General features: G+C 46.5%; 2 protein-coding genes across 2 annotated transcripts in view; both read right to left on the bottom strand.

The window, feature by feature from the left end:
* tm4sf5 (transmembrane 4 L six family member 5) overlaps positions 1 to 2,482 on the bottom strand; it is a 2,748-nt gene extending 266 nt beyond the window's left edge. Inside the window, exons 1-5 of the mRNA XM_066722443.1 lie at positions 1,862 to 2,482; positions 1,498 to 1,578; positions 676 to 824; positions 255 to 447; positions 1 to 22 (exon numbers count right to left, since the gene is read on the bottom strand). The exon at positions 1 to 22 is cut by the window's left edge and continues 266 nt beyond it. Of these exons, the coding sequence (XP_066578540.1) occupies positions 255 to 447; positions 676 to 824; positions 1,498 to 1,578; positions 1,862 to 2,032 (594 nt within the window). The 5' untranslated portion in view covers positions 2,033 to 2,482 and the 3' untranslated portion in view covers positions 1 to 22. The remainder of the gene's footprint in view (positions 23 to 254; positions 448 to 675; positions 825 to 1,497; positions 1,579 to 1,861) is intronic.
* A 4,588-nt stretch (positions 2,483 to 7,070) lies between these two features.
* On the bottom strand, positions 7,071 to 17,152 carry tmem88b (transmembrane protein 88 b). The gene is made up of 3 exons (XM_066722442.1): positions 16,637 to 17,152; positions 14,481 to 14,889; positions 7,071 to 7,534 (listed from the first exon to the last, which is right to left on the bottom strand). The coding sequence occupies exons 2-3, from the start codon at positions 14,838 to 14,840 to the stop codon at positions 7,241 to 7,243; spliced, it is 654 nt and encodes a 217-aa protein (XP_066578539.1). The 5' UTR covers positions 14,841 to 14,889; positions 16,637 to 17,152; the 3' UTR covers positions 7,071 to 7,240.
* Positions 17,153 to 17,500: the final 348 nt, after the last annotated feature.

The raw sequence follows: 17,500 nt of genomic DNA, 5'->3' as shown, positions 1-17,500 counted from the left end.
CTCACTCTTACAAGCCTTCATCCTGAAAGACAAAACACACAGTCAGCAAACCACTCTACCTCTCTGTCTCCTTCTCTATCCCTCTTTCTCCTTGTATCCCTCTCTCCCTCTCCTCTCCGTCTCTCCCCTCTTTCCCTCTCTCTACCTCTCTCCCGCTCTCTCTACCCTCTCCTCTCTCTACCTCTCTCTCCCTCTATCCCTCTCTCTCCTCCTCTCTCGCCCTCCCTCTCCCTCTCCCTCTCTCCCGCACTGACCTACTGTTTCCCTTTCTTGCGGCAGTCTCCGCACACGGAGCCCAGGCAGCCGTTGACCGCCTGCACGGCGCACAGCCCCAGCTCCAGCGCTCCGAGGCCCAGCAGGATGGAGAAGAGCACGATGTGCCAGAGCACGATGTTGCCCGGCTCGGAGCACCACCACCAGATGTCCTGGTTCACCAGGTAACTCTGACTGAGGGGGAGGGAGAGGGAGTGAGTGGGGTTCGAGTGACAATGGGGAGGGACAGGGAAGGATAGGGAGACAGAAGGAGGGGGAGAGAGGGATAGAGGGAGTGAGAGGTAGGGACAAGGAGGGGGAGGGAGTGATTGATTCACAAATTGGTACAGAAGGTAGGGAGAGAGGATCACAGGGAGGGGATGAATGAGGGGGAGAGAGAGAGAGAGAGGGAGAGAGACTCACTTTCCCTGCAGGTCCTTGAAGGGGTAGTCCCACTTGCCTGTCCCGTTGACCAGACACTTGGGCCCCCCGACCAGCCCAGCGGACGCCACACTGGTGCAGTACATAGCGCCCAGCAACCCGAACCCCGAGGAGAACACCGAGCTCAGCATCTGGAACAGACACACACACACAGCTCAGCATCTGGAACAGACACACACACACAGCTCAGCATCTGGAACACACGCACACACACACCAAGCTCAACATCTGGAACACACACACACACCAAGCTCAACATCTGGAACACACACACACACCGAGCTCAGCATCTGGAACACACACACACACACACACACACAGAGCTCAGCATCTGGAACACACAGTTCACCTCAGGGTGATGGCTGTGGTGTGGTGGCAGCCTGTGGCCACTAGAGGGACTCAGAGGAGTAGGTTTCTCTCCAGTCCTGGCAGCTCAGTTGAGTCACACTGTACAACACTACACTACATTATACAGTACTGTACTACAATACACTGAGCTGTGCCGCACTATACTGCACTATAGTACATTGTTTTGCACTATACTGCCCTATACGACACTGTACTGTACTATACTGCACTCACACTGTACTGTGCTACACTGTTATAACTCACTGGGTGTCGTGTGGATGTTTTCTGTCTCAGTACCTGTGTTGACATCATTTTCTGAGGATAGAATTTCCACTTTGTAACTTCATCACAGTGGCAGCCAACCAGCCAATCAGGAGTCAGCATTCATAGTGACACCCCATTGGTCACAATGATTTTGACAACATGCCCCGCCCCCTCCCCGCCTCCTCTACTGACCCTGCAACGGTTTCCACAGCAGCCGGCGCCACAGCAGCCCTTCCCTCCGGCTCTGATGGCGGAGCATCCGGGACACAACATCTGGAACACAAGACACACAACATCTGGAACATCATCACACACACAGACACACATCTAAAACACAGACACACAACACTTGAAACACACACACATACATCTGAAACATACAGACAAACACACAATCTCTCAGTGAAACACACACACACACACACACACACACACAAACAGACACTCATACACAGCCACAGACACATACATTAGGACACACTCACACACACAACCTCTCAGTGAAACACAGAGACACATTTGACACACACACACACAGCCGGGCGGTGAGACTCACGAACAGGCCGCCCCCCAGGATGCCGCCCATCATCAAGGTCTCCAGGCCGATGTGTTCGGCCGGCAGAGACTCTCCGTTGGGGAAGAGCAGCAGAACGTTGGCCAGGATGCAGCAGAAGGCGGCGGGCAGCAGGGTCAGCCCGATGAGACGGGCACACTTCCCTGTGCACATGTCTCACAACACACACACGCACACAAAGAGACTGAGAGACGGAGACGCCTGTCCTTCCTCTCCCTGTCCACCTGTCCCACGGAGTGAAGAACCGAGCCTGGGAAGGTTGTGGTCTCTTTTTCTCTTCCTCCTTTCTTTTGCCTTTCTTCTCCCCAAAGACTTCTCCTTTTTCTCAAAACAAATCCACTGAAGAGAGCGAGAACCTCTGCTTTTATTTCTTTTGATCTTCTTCCCCCTCTTTTCCTCCCTCTCTCTGGTCGTGTTGGTGCCCCTCAGTTCGCACGGCGCCCTTTGCCACCTGACTCGGCTGTTTGCTCACTTCATGCCGAGAAGCTCTGAGCAAACAGCAGCTCCTGATTGGACAGGGCTGGGTTTTTCCAATCAATATCTTGGTAAGGCGGCCGGGGGGCGGAGACACACACACACACACACACAGACACCCACAGGGACACACAGAGAGACACAGAGACACACAGAGAGACACACAGACACACAGACACACACACACACACAGACACCCACAGGGACACACAGAGAGACACACAGACACACAGACACACACACACACACACAGACACACATGCACACAGAGACAGATAGACACCAACTGAGACACACAGAGAGACACAGAGACACACAGAGACTCAAACAGAGAGACACAAACACACAGACACCTACTGAGACACACAGAGACACAGACAGAGACACATAGAGACACACAGAGAGACACAGAGACAGAAAGACACACAAACACATGGAAACACACTCACAGACACATACACACACAATGACGTACACAAACCGGGCTCCAATTATTATCATGGCACATAATCAAAGGTTATGTCCTATTGATACACACACACCTTCACCTCTCCAGCATGTTTATCACCCCATCGTGTGAGTTGCGTGTTTATCACCCCGTCCCCCTGACGCAGCCCTGGCCTCGGACTGTGACGTATTAGGACTCTGCTGTGATTATTTCTGGCTTTTATTATTAGTTTAATTATTATGCGTTTTATTAGAGTTCATGTTCTATGGAGCCAGGGCTGATGTGTGGACCCCACACTGTGTGTGTGTTGTGTGCAGAGGTGTAAAAAGTAGTCGGAAGTCATAGTAAAACTTACTCCAGTAAAAGTTAAAAGTCTCCCATTCAAACAGTTTATACTTTCAATAGTAAAAGTTTAAAAGTAGCTACTTTCAAGAGTACTCAAGTAAAGGTAAATTGTGATTTTAGTAATAAAATGAATGTGCTTGTGTTTGTGTGTGAGTCGTATGAAGAGGCACACAAGAGATTCATTTGTTGTTTAAACCAACATTTTATTTTCCATACATTATCAAGGTATTTTATTTTTATGGTTCCTCAATTTTATCTTGATGAAAACCACACCCAATAAAAAATGTTATTTAGGCACATATCTGGACATTACTTTCATTTGCATTCAATATTAACAAAGGGTAACACTGGGGGATTTATATAATAGCCAATTTTGTGTTTTCTTAGCAAACTCACTGTTCACACACACGCACATCCCAAAGAGTTGTATAACAACACAACACCAAATATATATTTAGTAACATCCCGGGGCGTTTTGAGATTCAAACTGGATTCATAGAAGGAAGCTTTTCAGTATATATATATATGAATTTAACTTGAAAGCATCCGTGCACTGCAGCGTCTTCACTCCCATGAGGTGCTGGCCCAAATAAGGCAAAATATATAATTAAAATAGATCACTTATTAGGTATTTATACTCTTGTATTACAAAAGTTTCACTGTTTTGAATAACAACGCCTTTCGACACTGCTGTGTCTTCATCGGGGCTATAAATCCCTAATAATTGAGAGCATGGCTACAAAATCAATTTTTCATTATATAGTTATAACATTTCATGTTGTCCTTACGCATGCTATCTTAAAAAACTTGTGTTTTATATAAAGTGTAAACATCACCATGGACATGATTTCGGGAGCCTTTCTCATATACAGTTGTACTATTTATATAATAAAGTGAATAATTAATATGTAAAATTAAAATCACATTTAATTGGGCATATTATTTATTAATACTGTATCTTTTATGGACGGCTGTCATTAAAGTAGAGCTGCTGTGATGGTCTCCCACGCATTGTCTTTTGAATGGATGTGTTTGTCATGTGTCATGTGTGGGGTAAACGCTTCAGATTTGAGGGGCAATGCGTGAGAGCTGTACCTGCCCAAGAGTACAGGTCACTGCCCCGCTGCACAACATGGACCATGCGCAACACCCATCGATCTACTGCAACACAACAGCTGCTGATGACCACAATAGCACTCCCCACCCAATACAATGCATTTCCAACACAGCCCTGTCCACTGCACTGACGGATCAGCGCCCCGCACGCCACGCAATTGTGAGCGCTAGTGCTAAACTAATACTTAGGTACAGTACAAATACTCGAAAAATGTATTTAAGTACAGGAACAAAGTACTTTTACTTCTTTACTTTACACCCCCTCCTGTTGGGGACCCCGGTCAGTGGACCCTTGGTTTCTGGCTCTGCGATGGGAAGCCCCTGGGGAAGGACTCAATCCTCTGCTTCCTTGTCATGGAGAGTCCACTGCGCTGTGTCCTCACTGTGACGTCAGCCCGGTTATCTATTGGTCCCGTCACCGCAGCCCCCCCAAGGCCACAGAGAGTGTTTCTGTGATGATGCATGAATGAGTGTGTGTTTAATTGTGTGTGTTGTTCTCTCCTGTCTTGCTCTTATCACACTCTTATTAAACTCTGCTCCCTCGTACTCCTGATATCTTCTGTACTGTGAGCTTCTCCTGTCCCTGCCCCCCACCAGCACAGACTGGACTGTGTCTCTCGGGACCAGGGCTGAGACCCTGCTGGACTGGACTGTGTCTCTCGGGACCAGGGCTGAGACCCTGCTGGACTGGACTGTGTCTCTCGGGACCAGGGCTGAGACCCTGCTGGACTGGACTGTGTCTCTGAGGACCAGGGCTGTTCTAAATGCTGTGTTTAATCAGGGGCTGTAAAAAGAGACACATGACTCTTTATGTCAACCTTTCTTATCAGGGAAAACTAATAATTAAATAAACTCAAGCTGCCGGTGGGAAGGTGGTTAATGGTGCTGTTTGTGTGTGTGTATATATGTGTCTGTCCCTGTGTGTGTGTGTGTGTGTATATGTGTCTGTCCCTCTGTGTGTGTGTGTGTGTGTGTCTGTCCCTCTGTGTGTGTGTGTGTGTATATATGTGTCTGTCCCTCTGTGTGTGTGTGTGTCTGTCCCTCTGTGTGTGTGTGTATATATGTGTCTGTCCCTCTGTGTGTGTGTGTGTCTGTCCCTCTGTGTGTGTATATATGTGTCTGTCCCTGTGTGTGTGTGTGTGTGTGTGTATATGTGTCTGTCCCTCTGTGTGTGTGTGTGTGTGTGTGTGTGTCTGTCCCTCTGTGTGTGTGTGTGTGTATATATATATGTGTCTGTCCCTCTGTGTGTGTGTGTGTATATATGTGTCTGTCCCTCTGTGTGTGTGTGTGTGTGTATATGTGTCTGTCCCTCTGTGTGTATGTGTCTGTCCCTCTGTGTGTGTGTGTGTGTATATGTGTCTGTCCCTCTGTGTGTGTGTGTGTGTGTGTATATGTGTCTGTCCCTCTGTGTGTGTGTGTGTGTGTATATGTGTCTGTCCCTCTGTGTGTGTGTGTGTGTGTGTATGTGTCTGTCCCTCTGTGTGTGTGTGTGTATATATGTGTCTGTCCCTCTGTGTGTGTGTGTGTGTATATGTGTCTGTCCCTCTGTGTGTGTGTGTGTATATGTGTCTGTCCCTCTGTGTGTGTGTGTGTGTGTATATGTGTCTGTCCCTCTGTGTGTGTGTGTGTGTGTATATGTGTCTGTCCCTCTGTGTGTGTGTGTGTGTATGTGTCTGTCCCTCTGTGTGTGTGTGTGTGTGTATATGTGTCTGTCCCTCTGTGTGTGTGTGTGTGTATGTGTCTGTCCCTCTGTGTGTGTGTGTGTATATATGTGTCTGTCCCTCTGTGTGTGTGTGTGTGTATATGTGTCTGTCCCTCTGTGTGTGTGTGTGTGTGTGTGTGTGTGTGTGTGGTCTGGGGCCCCGAGACATTCCTTTAACAACACTTCATTTTTCTCCTTTTCGTCTCTTCAGTTAATCAGTTAATTATAATTAAAGCAATTAAACGAACTGGGAGCTTAATCGGTGATGGAACCCGCAGTCCAATGTGGGAAATGAAGGTTTATTGTATAATTTAAGTGAAACAGGAAGTTGACATGGGAAGTGTTTAAGCAGCTGTTCTGCGGTCTGCGGCGCAGCAACTGCGTTTATGAAGTTTGAAAAAGTATAATTACCATCCGGGAACAAAACAGCGGCGCCCTGTGGCCGGAGGCGGTACAAACAATAGGCAAAAAAAAACACAAAAATACACACCCACTGCAAGCGGATCGTCTGTCGTTTCAGAGTCCCGTAACTAGACCTGTTACACTTTGTTATCGAGGTTTGCGAGTCGATGCATTAGAAAGAAGGCGGAAAAACAACTTTCATGCATCTATTCAGTTTAATCCACTAACAAGGAAAAAACAATGTGTTGAGATTTCCGGTCTGAGCCCCGAATTTCACTCGATTATTTATTTATACCAATAATAATAATAATAATAATAATAATAATAATAATAATACAAATTAAGTGCGCTAAATCAGTACAAACGCTGACTGCAGTTACCACATCTGAACACCAGAGGGAGACTCACATCTGTACTGGGGTTTCGTTTGTGTTTCTTCCCAAATTGGACGTTAATGACCTTGTTTATTGATTGAACACGAAGACAGACAGATCAGCAGTCAATCGAGCCGCGCCAGCGTGTTTATTGAGGGTATGATTATCGCATGATCTCTTAAAATAACACTAAGGACAGGGACAGGATGCATCTTGCAGCGCGGTGCTGGTGACATCATTTCCCCTTCCTGTCATTGTCCGATCCTCTATAGGCCGTGTCCGGCTGTGAGCGCGAACCGTGACCACTGGAAACACACAGACCCGTGTCTCTCGTATGTTTTGATATGTTTATTATGTTCTGCGCGGCGGGAATGAAGACCAGGAAGCAGGAAGTGTGTGGACACGTGTGAAAACAAATCACACAAATTAACAATAATAAAGATGAGGACAGTGATGATAAAGCACCCCCCCCTCTCTCTCTCTCTTTCTCTCTCTCCCCCTCACACCCACACCTTGGCGTGGCCCTTGCTGTCCCCCGGGGCCCCGGCTGCCCCGCAGCAGGCGCCGCAGCTGCCCAGGCCACGGTGATGGGCGGCGGGCATGTTCTTGTACACGGCCCGGCTGTAGGGGATGAAGCACAGGCCCAGCTGCAGGTGCCGGGCCAGGCGGCAGTAGGCGGCCAGTGCCAGGACCAGCAGGGGCGTGGCCAGCAGGAAGCCCGTCACCACCAGCGCCACGCAGCCGCCGTCACCCAGCAGCTCCGAGCAGAACTGGTCTGAGCCGGCGTGGCGCACCTGGGGGACCGGGGAGACAGAGGGAGAGAGAGAGGGAGAGAAACGGTTATTATAGAGGAAGAGAGAGAGAGAGAGATAGGGAAACAGAGAGAGACAGGGACAGAGATAGAGAGAGGGACAAGGATACTGAGAGAGGACAGAGGGGGGGGGCAGGGACACAGAGAGAGAGAAAGAGAGAGACGAGGACACAGAGAGGCTGTGGGGGGACGCCGCAGTGGACGGTGTCTGTGTCGGCCGGAGGAATGCGAGGGGTGGTGTGGGGGGCTGTGGGTGGGATCAGACACAGAGCAGACCCAGGACAGGAATGTCAGACCAGCTACTACTGCCCCTCCTACACACACACACACACACACACACACACACACACACACACTGACACACACACTTCTATTTTACAAACTCTTTTCTTGTTTTTGGAGCCTCTGTATCTGATCGCTCTGATTCGTTGCTCATGACTCGTGTGTGGTGTGTGTGTCGGCCATGTTGTTTTTGTGGGGGTGTGGGGGGGCAGGGCTGCTGGTAATTATCTGTGATGGTTAATTGTTCGATCGGCAGCGGAGAGGTCATTCAGGGTCACGGGCCGGGCAGCCAATTAGTGTCTGTTCGTCAGCGGATTAGAGGGGGATTGGACTGTTAATACAGAGAGGGAGAGAGGGAGAGAGAGGTGTAGAAAGGGAGATGTAGAGAGTAAGAGGAAGGGGAGAGTGCTTCTTAAGAAAAACACTCAGGAATACTTTTTTCTTGTCCCGCCCACTTTGTTGCCCTCCACCTCGAGATGTTAATCTCTGTGTTGGACATGTTGTGTAAAGTACTGAGTGAGAGAGGGAGGGAGGGAGAGAGGGAGAGAGAGAGAGAGAGAGAGAAAACGATTGCGTGAGAGAGAAAGTGCTCTTTAAAGTCTGTCCAGACGAGTAATTATGTAACAGTCTCTCAGGTTCACTGTTAATCCTGTTGCTGATGATCCAAGTGAGTACTCCCCCCCTCTCTCCCTCTCTTACACTCCCTCTCTCCTTCTCCTTCTTCACCTCATTCTCTCCCTCTCCCTCTCCGTGGTGTGTGCGGAGTGTGTGTTTAGTGTCTGTGTAGAGTGTGTAGAGTGTGTAGAGTGGCTGTAGTGTTTGTGTAGTCGGTGTAGAGTGTGTGTAGTGGGTGTATAGTGTGTGTAGTGTTTGTGTAGTGTGTAGAGTGTGTATAGTGTTTGTGTAGTGTGTAGTGGGTGTAGAGTGTGTATAGTGTTTGTGTAGTGTGTAGAGTGTGTATAGTGAGTGTGTAGAGTGTGTGTAGTGTTTGTGGAGTGTGTAGAGTGTGTGTAGTGTCTGTGTAGTGTGTAGTGGGTGTAGAGTGTGTATAGTGTTTGTGTAGTGTGTAGAGTGTGTAGAGTGTGTGTAGTGTTTGCGTAGTGTGTAGAGTGTGTATAGTGTTTGTGTAGTGTTTGTGTAGTGTGTAGAGTGTGTATAGTGTTTGTGTAGTGGTAGAGTGTGTAGAGTGTGTGTAGTGTTTGTGTAGTGTGTGTAGAGTGTGTATAGTGTTTGTGTAGTGTGTAGTGGGTGTAGAGTGTGTATAGTGTTTGTGTAGTGTGTAGAGTGTGTATAGTGTTTGTGTAGTGTGTAGTGGGTGTATAGTGTTTGTGTAGTGTGTAGTGGGTGTAGAGTGTGTATAGTGTTTGTGTAGTGGGTGTAGAGTGTTTATAGTGTTTGTGTAGTGTGTAGTGGGTGTAGAGTGTGTATAGTGTTTGTGTAGTGGGTGTAGAGTGTGTAGAGTGTGTGTAGTGTTTGTGTAGTGTGTAGAGTGTGTAGAGTGTGTATAGTGTTTGTGTAGTGTGTAGAGTGTGTGTAGTGTTTGTGTAGTGTGTAGAGTGTGTAGAGTGTGTATAGTGTTTGTGTAGTGTGTAGTGGGTGTAGAGTGTGTATAGTGTTTGTGTAGTGTGTAGTGGGTGTAGAGTGTGTATAGTGTTTGTGTAGTGTGTAGTGTGTGTAGTGTTTGTGTAGTGTGTAGAGTGTGTATAGTGTTTGTGTAGTGTGTAGTGGGTGTAGAGTGTGTATAGTGTTTGTGTAGTGTGTAGAGTGTGTATAGTGTTTGTGTAGTGTGTAGAGTGTGTGTAGTGTTTGTGTAGTGTGTAGTGGGTGTAGAGTGTGTATAGTGTTTGTGTAGTGTGTAGAGTGTGTATAGTGTTTGTGTAGTGTGTAGTGGGTGTAGAGTGTGTATAGTGTTTGTGTAGTGTGTAGTGGGTGTAGAGTGTGTGTAGTGTTTGTGTAGTGTGTAGAGTGTGTATAGTGTTTGTGTAGTGTTTGTGTAGTGTGTAGAGTGTGTAGAGTGTGTATAGTGTTTGTGTAGTGTTTGTGTAGTGTTTGTGTAGTGTGTATAGTGTTTGTGTAGTGTGTAGAGTGTGTATAGTGTTTGTGTAGTGTGTAGAGTGTGTGTAGTGTTTGTGTAGTGTGTAGAGTGTGTAGAGTGTGTATAGTGTTTGTGTAGTGTGTAGAGTGTGTAGAGTGTGTGTAGTGTGTAGAGTGTGTAGAGTGTGTATAGTGTTTGTGTAGTGTGTAGAGTGTGTGTAGTGTTTGTGTAGTGTGTAGAGTGTGTGTAGTGTTTGTGTAGTGTGTAGAGTGTGTAGAGTGTGTATAGTGTTTGTGTAGTGTGTAGTGGGTGTAGAGTGTGTATAGTGTTTGTGTAGTGTGTAGTGGGTGTAGAGTGTGTATAGTGTTTGTGTAGTGTGTAGTGGGTGTAGAGTGTGTATAGTGTTTGTGTAGTGTGTAGAGTGTGTGTAGTGTGTAGTGTTTGTGTAGTGTGTAGTGGGTGTAGAGTGTGTATAGTGTTTGTGTAGTGTGTAGAGTGTGTATAGTGTTTGTGTAGTGTGTAGTGGGTGTAGAGTGTGTATAGTGTTTGTGTAGTGTGTAGAGTGTGTATAGTGTTTGTGTAGTGTGTAGTGGGTGTAGAGTGTGTATAGTGTTTGTGTAGTGTGTAGAGTGTGTATAGTGTTTGTGTAGTGTGTAGTGGGTGTAGAGTGTGTATAGTGTTTGTGTAGTGGATGTAGAGTGTGTATAGTGTTTGTGTAGTGGGTGTAGAGTGTGTATAGTGTTTGTGTAGTGTGTAGAGTGTGTGTAGTGTTTGTGTAGTGTGTAGAGTGTGTAGAGTGTGTAGAGTGTGTAGAGTGTGTAGATTGTGTATAGTGTTTGTGTAGTGTGTAGAGTGTGTGTAGAGTGTGTATAGTGTTTGTGTAGTGTGTAGTGGGTGTAGAGTGTGTGTAGTGGGTGTAGAGTGTGTGTAGTGTTTGTGTAGTGTGTAGAGTGTGTATAGTGTTTGTGTAGTGTTTGTGTAGTGTGTAGAGTGTGTAGAGTGTGTATAGTGTTTGTGTAGTGTTTGTGTAGTGTGTAGAGTGTGTATAGTGTTTGTGTAGTGTTTGTGTAGTGTGTAGAGTGTGTATAGTGTTTGTGTAGTGTGTAGAGTGTGTAGAGTGTGTATAGTGTTTGTGTAGTGTGTAGAGTGTGTAGAGTGTGTGTAGTGTTTGTGTAGTGTGTAGAGTGTGTATAGTGTTTGTGTAGTGTGTAGAGTGTGTAGAGTGTGTGTAGTGTTTGTGTAGTGTGTAGAGTGTGTATAGTGTTTGTGTAGTGTGTAGAGTGTGTAGAGTGTGTGTAGTGTTTGTGTAGTGTGTAGAGTGTGTATAGTGTTTGTGTAGTGTTTGTGTAGTGTGTAGAGTGTGTAGAGTGTGTATAGTGTTTGTGTAGTGTTTGTGTAGTGTTTGTGTAGTGTGTATAGTGTTTGTGTAGTGTGTAGAGTGTGTATAGTGTTTGTGTAGTGTGTAGTGGGTGTAGAGTGTGTATAGTGTTTGTGTAGTGTGTAGAGTGTGTATAGTGTTTGTGTAGTGTGTAGTGGGTGTAGAGTGTGTATAGTGTTTGTGTAGTGTGTAGTGGGTGTAGAGTGTGTGTAGTGTTTGTGTAGTGTGTAGAGTGTGTATAGTGTTTGTGTAGTGTTTGTGTAGTGTGTAGAGTGTGTAGAGTGTGTATAGTGTTTGTGTAGTGTTTGTGTAGTGTTTGTGTAGTGTGTATAGTGTTTGTGTAGTGTGTAGAGTGTGTATAGTGTTTGTGTAGTGTGTAGAGTGTGTGTAGTGTTTGTGTAGTGTGTAGAGTGTGTAGAGTGTGTATAGTGTTTGTGTAGTGTGTAGAGTGTGTAGAGTGTGTGTAGTGTGTAGAGTGTGTAGAGTGTGTATAGTGTTTGTGTAGTGTGTAGAGTGTGTGTAGTGTTTGTGTAGTGTGTAGAGTGTGTGTAGTGTTTGTGTAGTGTGTAGAGTGTGTAGAGTGTGTATAGTGTTTGTGTAGTGTGTAGTGGGTGTAGAGTGTGTATAGTGTTTGTGTAGTGTGTAGTGGGTGTAGAGTGTGTATAGTGTTTGTGTAGTGTGTAGTGGGTGTAGAGTGTGTATAGTGTTTGTGTAGTGTGTAGAGTGTGTGTAGTGTGTAGTGTTTGTGTAGTGTGTAGTGGGTGTAGAGTGTGTATAGTGTTTGTGTAGTGTGTAGAGTGTGTATAGTGTTTGTGTAGTGTGTAGTGGGTGTAGAGTGTGTATAGTGTTTGTGTAGTGTGTAGAGTGTGTAGAGTGTGTATAGTGTTTGTGTAGTGTGTAGTGGGTGTAGAGTGTGTATAGTGTTTGTGTAGTGTGTAGAGTGTGTATAGTGTTTGTGTAGTGTGTAGTGGGTGTAGAGTGTGTATAGTGTTTGTGTAGTGGATGTAGAGTGTGTATAGTGTTTGTGTAGTGGGTGTAGAGTGTGTATAGTGTTTGTGTAGTGTGTAGAGTGTGTGTAGTGTTTGTGTAGTGTGTAGAGTGTGTAGAGTGTGTAGAGTGTGTAGAGTGTGTATAGTGTTTGTGTAGTGTGTAGAGTGTGTGTAGAGTGTGTATAGTGTTTGTGTAGTGTGTAGTGGGTGTAGAGTGTGTATAGTGTTTGTGTAGTGTGTAGTGGGTGTAGAGTGTGTGTAGTGTTTGTGTAGTGTGTAGAGTGTGTATAGTGTTTGTGTAGTGTTTGTGTAGTGTGTAGAGTGTGTAGAGTGTGTATAGTGTTTGTGTAGTGTTTGTGTAGTGTGTAGAGTGTGTATAGTGTTTGTGTAGTGTTTGTGTAGTGTGTAGAGTGTGTATAGTGTTTGTGTAGTGTGTAGAGTGTGTAGAGTGTGTATAGTGTTTGTGTAGTGTGTAGAGTGTGTAGAGTGTGTGTAGTGTTTGTGTAGTGTGTAGAGTGTGTATAGTGTTTGTGTAGTGTGTAGAGTGTGTAGAGTGTGTGTAGTGTTTGTGTAGTGTGTAGAGTGTGTATAGTGTTTGTGTAGTGTGTAGAGTGTGTAGAGTGTGTGTAGTGTTTGTGTAGTGTGTAGAGTGTGTATAGTGTTTGTGTAGTGTTTGTGTAGTGTGTAGAGTGTGTATAGTGTTTGTGTAGTGTGTAGAGTGTGTAGAGTGTGTGTAGTGTTTGTGTAGTGTGTAGAGTGTGTATAGTGTTTATGTAGTGTGTAGAGTGTGTAGAGTGTGTGTAGTGTTTGTGTAGTGTGTAGAGTGTGTATAGTGTTTGTGTAGTGTTTGTGTAGTGTGTATAGTGTTTGTGTAGTGTTTGTGTAGTGTGTAGAGTGTGTAGAGTGTGTGTAGTGTTTGTGTAGTGTGTAGAGTGTGTATAGTGTTTGTGTAGTGTTTGTGTAGTGTGTAGAGTGTGTATAGTGTTTGTGTAGTGTTTGTGTAGTGTGTAGAGTGTGTATAGTGTTTGTGTAGTGTTTGTGTAGTGTGTAGAGTGTGTATAGTGTTTGTGTAGTGTTTGTGTAGTGTGTAGAGTGTGTAGAGTGTGTGTAGTGTTTGTGTAGTGTGTAGAGTGTGTATAGTGTTTGTGTAGTGTTTGTGTAGTGTGTAGAGTGTGTATAGTGTTTGTGTAGTGTTTGTGTAGTGTGTAGAGTGTGTAGAGTGTGTGTAGTGTTTGTGTAGTGTGTAGAGTGTGTATAGTGTTTGTGTAGTGTGTAGAGTGTGTAGAGTGTGTATAGTGTTTGTGTAGTGTTTGTGTAGTGTGTAGAGTGTGTATAGTGTTTGTGTAGTGTTTGTGTAGTGTGTAGAGTGTGTATAGTGTTTGTGTAGTGTTTGTGTAGTGTGTAGAGTGTGTATAGTGTTTGTGTAGTGTTTGTGTAGTGTGTAGAGTGTGTATAGTGTTTGTGTAGTGTTTGTGTAGTGTGTAGAGTGTGTAGAGTGTGTGTAGTGTTTGTGTAGTGTGTAGAGTGTGTATAGTGTTTGTGTAGTGTTTGTGTAGTGTGTAGAGTGTGTATAGTGTTTGTGTAGTGTTTGTGTAGTGTGTAGAGTGTGTAGAGTGTGTGTAGTGTTTGTGTAGTGTGTAGAGTGTGTATAGTGTTTGTGTAGTGTTTGTGTAGTGTGTAGAGTGTGTATAGTGTTTGTGTAGTGTTTGTGTAGTGTGTAGAGTGTGTATAGTGTTTGTGTAGTGTTTGTGTAGTGTGTAGAGTGTGTATAGTGTTTGTGTAGTGTTTGTGTAGTGTGTAGAGTGTGTAGAGTGTGTGTAGTGTTTGTGTAGTGTGTAGAGTGTGTATAGTGTTTGTGTAGTGTGTAGAGTGTGTAGAGTGTGTATAGTGTTTGTGTAGTGTTTGTGTAGTGTGTACAGAGGCACTTTCCCTCTAAAGCAATAAATCAAAGCGATTGCGAGTCACAGTAAGATGATAATAATCGAACCCTGCCCTCTCCTGTTCCCCCTGGCTCCCTCCCTCCCTCCTCCCTCTCCCTGTTTCTCTTTCCCTCCCCATCCCTCTCCTCCTCTCCATCCCAACTCTCTGTCTCCTCCTTCCCTCCTCCTTCCATAACCCCCTTGCCCTTTCCTCCTCTCCCTCTTCCCACCGTCCCCTCTCCCTCCGTTCCCTCCCTCCCTCCTTCCCTCTTCTTCCCTCGTTCCCTCACTCCCTACCCACCCTCCCGCTCCCGCTCCCTCCCTACCTTGGAGTGGCACAGGAAGCCGAAGCTCAGCATGGCGAGGGCGGGGCTCAGCACGGCTCCGAACACCACGGCGGCCAGCGCGGCGTTCAGCGCGGCGATGACCAGGTTCTGCGCCGTGACCAGCACCGAGCAGGCCCAGCAGTCCAGCGAGCCGCGGAGCTCCAGGGGGGGGTCCGCGCTCTCCTCCGCCGCCGAGTACGGGGGGGGCACCACCACCGCCCCCCCCGCCGAGCCCCCCGCGCTCCCCGGTGCCGACGCCGGCATGGGGGGCGGGGGCGGCTGGGACGGGTGCAGCGTGTCCGCGTCGCCGATCGACTCCAGCCCCTGGGTCAGCCGCTCCAGCGTGTCGCCCATGGCCATGCCCCCTCCGACGCTGCTGCCACCCCCTCCGCCACTGTAGCCATAGCCCCTGGAGAGAGAGAGAGAGAGAGAGAGAATGAGAGATAGAGAGATAGAGGGAGAGAGGGTGGGTTGAAGAAGGAGAGAGGGTGGGAGGATGAGGGAGAGAAGGAGAGAGGGTGGGAGGATGAGGGAGAGAAGGAGAGAGTGGGTGGGGGGATGAGGGAGAGGAAGAGAAGAGATAGGGTGGGGGGATAAGAGGGAGAGAGAGAGCGCTTGAGAGATAGAGGGAGAGAGGGTGGGAGGACGAGGGAGAGAGAAGGATAGAGAGGATGGGGGGCGAGGGAGAGGGAGAGAAGGAGAGAGGGTGGGAGGACGAGGGAGAGAGAAGGATAGAGAGGATGGGGGGCGAGGGAGAGGGAGAGAAGGAGAGAGGGTGGGAGGACGAGGGAGAGAGAAGGAGAGGGGGAGAGATTGGCTGGGGATGAGATAGAGGGCTGTTGGTAGGTTGTAGCATTGTCTGCAGTGCACAACCGGATCACTGTTTGCTTAAAATCAATACATTCTACATGAAACATCTGAAACAGTTTTCCTTTTCGAGAGCAAAACACAAAGTGTCCACAGTTCATTAATTGATGTTAATTGGGGCGCATTGATTAATTTAGAGCCCGCCACCGGACCGGGGATCTGACACACCGGCTGGGATCTCACACACGTTGCCAGGATGGGCACAGAAATGTGTGGAATGTTTTAAGAGGAAAGAGTGCGTCAGTGTGTGTGTATGTGTGTGTGTGTTAGTGTGTACAGGTTTTCGTGATATATGGGAACTTTTTTTAGGTTACGAACTGGTAATTACAAGGTTATTATGCTATAAATGTGAAATGTGGGGACTTTGTCTGGAGTCCCCATGAGTCAAATCACTTAAAAAACATACTAAATGATGTTTTATTGAAAATGTAAAAATGCAGAAAGTGTTTTGTGATGGTTAGGGTTAGGGAATAATCTATAGTTTGTACTGTATGACTAGCATTATGTCTATGGAGAGTCCCCACAAGGATAGCAAAACAAATGTGTGTGTGTGTGAGAGAGAGAGAGAGAGAGAGAGAGAGAGAGAGTTTGTGTGTGAATGGCTCAAGAATGTGTAACTCTCAGAAGCTCTATCTCTCTCTATATATATAAAATAAACCAGTGGTTCCCAGCCCCAGTCCTGGAGGACCCCCTACCCTGCTGTCTTCTGTGCCAACTGAGCTCTCAATTACTTAATTGAACCTTAATTGAAGTAATTTGATTCCATTTGAATCTTAAAATTGTGTAACTGATAAAATATTGGTTCCTTAATAAGTTAATAATTCCCTTATACAATTCTATACTTAACTTAAAACCCCTACTGTTTAAAAGTCTGATTTAGGAAATGATTATTTCAATTAAGGGTTCAATTAAGTCATTTAAGGGTAGGGGCTCCTCCGTAATATATATAAAATAGAATAAACAATTACATTAACAACTGATCTTCTGAGATGCTACAAAAACCTATTTCCTGAGATCTGCAGGTACATGTTGCTGCTGCTGCTGATTACTGTGTTGTGTGTTTGTAGAACTGTGTCGTGCTGCTGTGTTAGTGTGCTATCTCTCCCTCTCTCTGTTTCTCTCTCTCCCTCTCAACTCCAAAATCAAATTGAGCTTTACCACCGTGACCTCTATCTTTGGTATTGGTTTGCTATCTCTCTCCCTTCCTCTCGCTCTGAATTGTTCTCTTTCTTTTTCTTGAAATCAGTGTGCGTCGGAGACAACGAGGTGGGTCCACACGGCGTACTTACAGTTTCTCCTGCAGGGTGAGCGGGGACGCCAGCGTGCCTCTCTGTGAGCAACGAGTCCCGAGCTAAGGGAGGGAGAGGACTGTCTCTGTCCACTGACTGTTTCTGTCTCTCAGTCCCTCTCTCGCTCTCTCTTTAGTCCTGTTCTCTGGCAGCTGTTTCTTCTGTCCTGGAGTTGTGTGTTTGTCTTGCCTCCTTGTCTTCTCTCTATCTCTTCTCTCTTTTCTTTCCCTCTTCCTTTAACTCTCACAGCGCGTGGGATTGGAGGTGCGTCCTTCTCCGTGGAGCAGAAGTCCAGTCAATTTGATGCGAATTGACCAAAAGTCACCGAACACACGCCCGGACACGCACACGCACACGCCAAGAAGACAGTGCTGTTCTCTGAGACCCCAACCTGGACTGTGCCTTTCGTTCCAGTGTCCCGAGTGTAAATATAGGACTGACTCTCTCTCCCTTCCTGCCCCTCTCTCCCTTCCTCTCTCGCTCTCTCTGGCTCCTTGACTGGCACGTCTTGCCTTTCCCGTGTGTGTGTGCACCCCCCACTCCTCTCTCTCTTCCTCTCTCCCTCACTCCGCTCAGAGGGGGGGGGCTGTGATAACCTCTGAGATGCAGGAATGTGCTCTGGAAGGCTCCTGCCAGGGGAGCTTTATTTATTTATTTATTTATTTATTTATTTAATGCCTGTTTTCATTAGCACAGTGTGTGTGTGTGTGTGTGTGTGTGTGTGTGTGTGTGTGTGTGTGTGTGTGTGGAGGTGGGGGTCTGACTAGTTAGATAGTTAGTTGATAGGTTATTATGTTTTTCCTATTATGTTGTGTTATTGCAAAGGATACATATGTGTGTGTGTGTGTGTGTGTGATGTGGGCC

Source organism: Amia ocellicauda, chromosome 14 (genome assembly GCF_036373705.1).
Source record: "Amia ocellicauda isolate fAmiCal2 chromosome 14, fAmiCal2.hap1, whole genome shotgun sequence".
NCBI classification, from domain to species: domain Eukaryota; kingdom Metazoa; phylum Chordata; class Actinopteri; order Amiiformes; family Amiidae; genus Amia; species Amia ocellicauda.
Note: the sequence above shows the minus strand (reverse complement) of the source record. Positions and strands in the feature narration are given on the sequence as shown.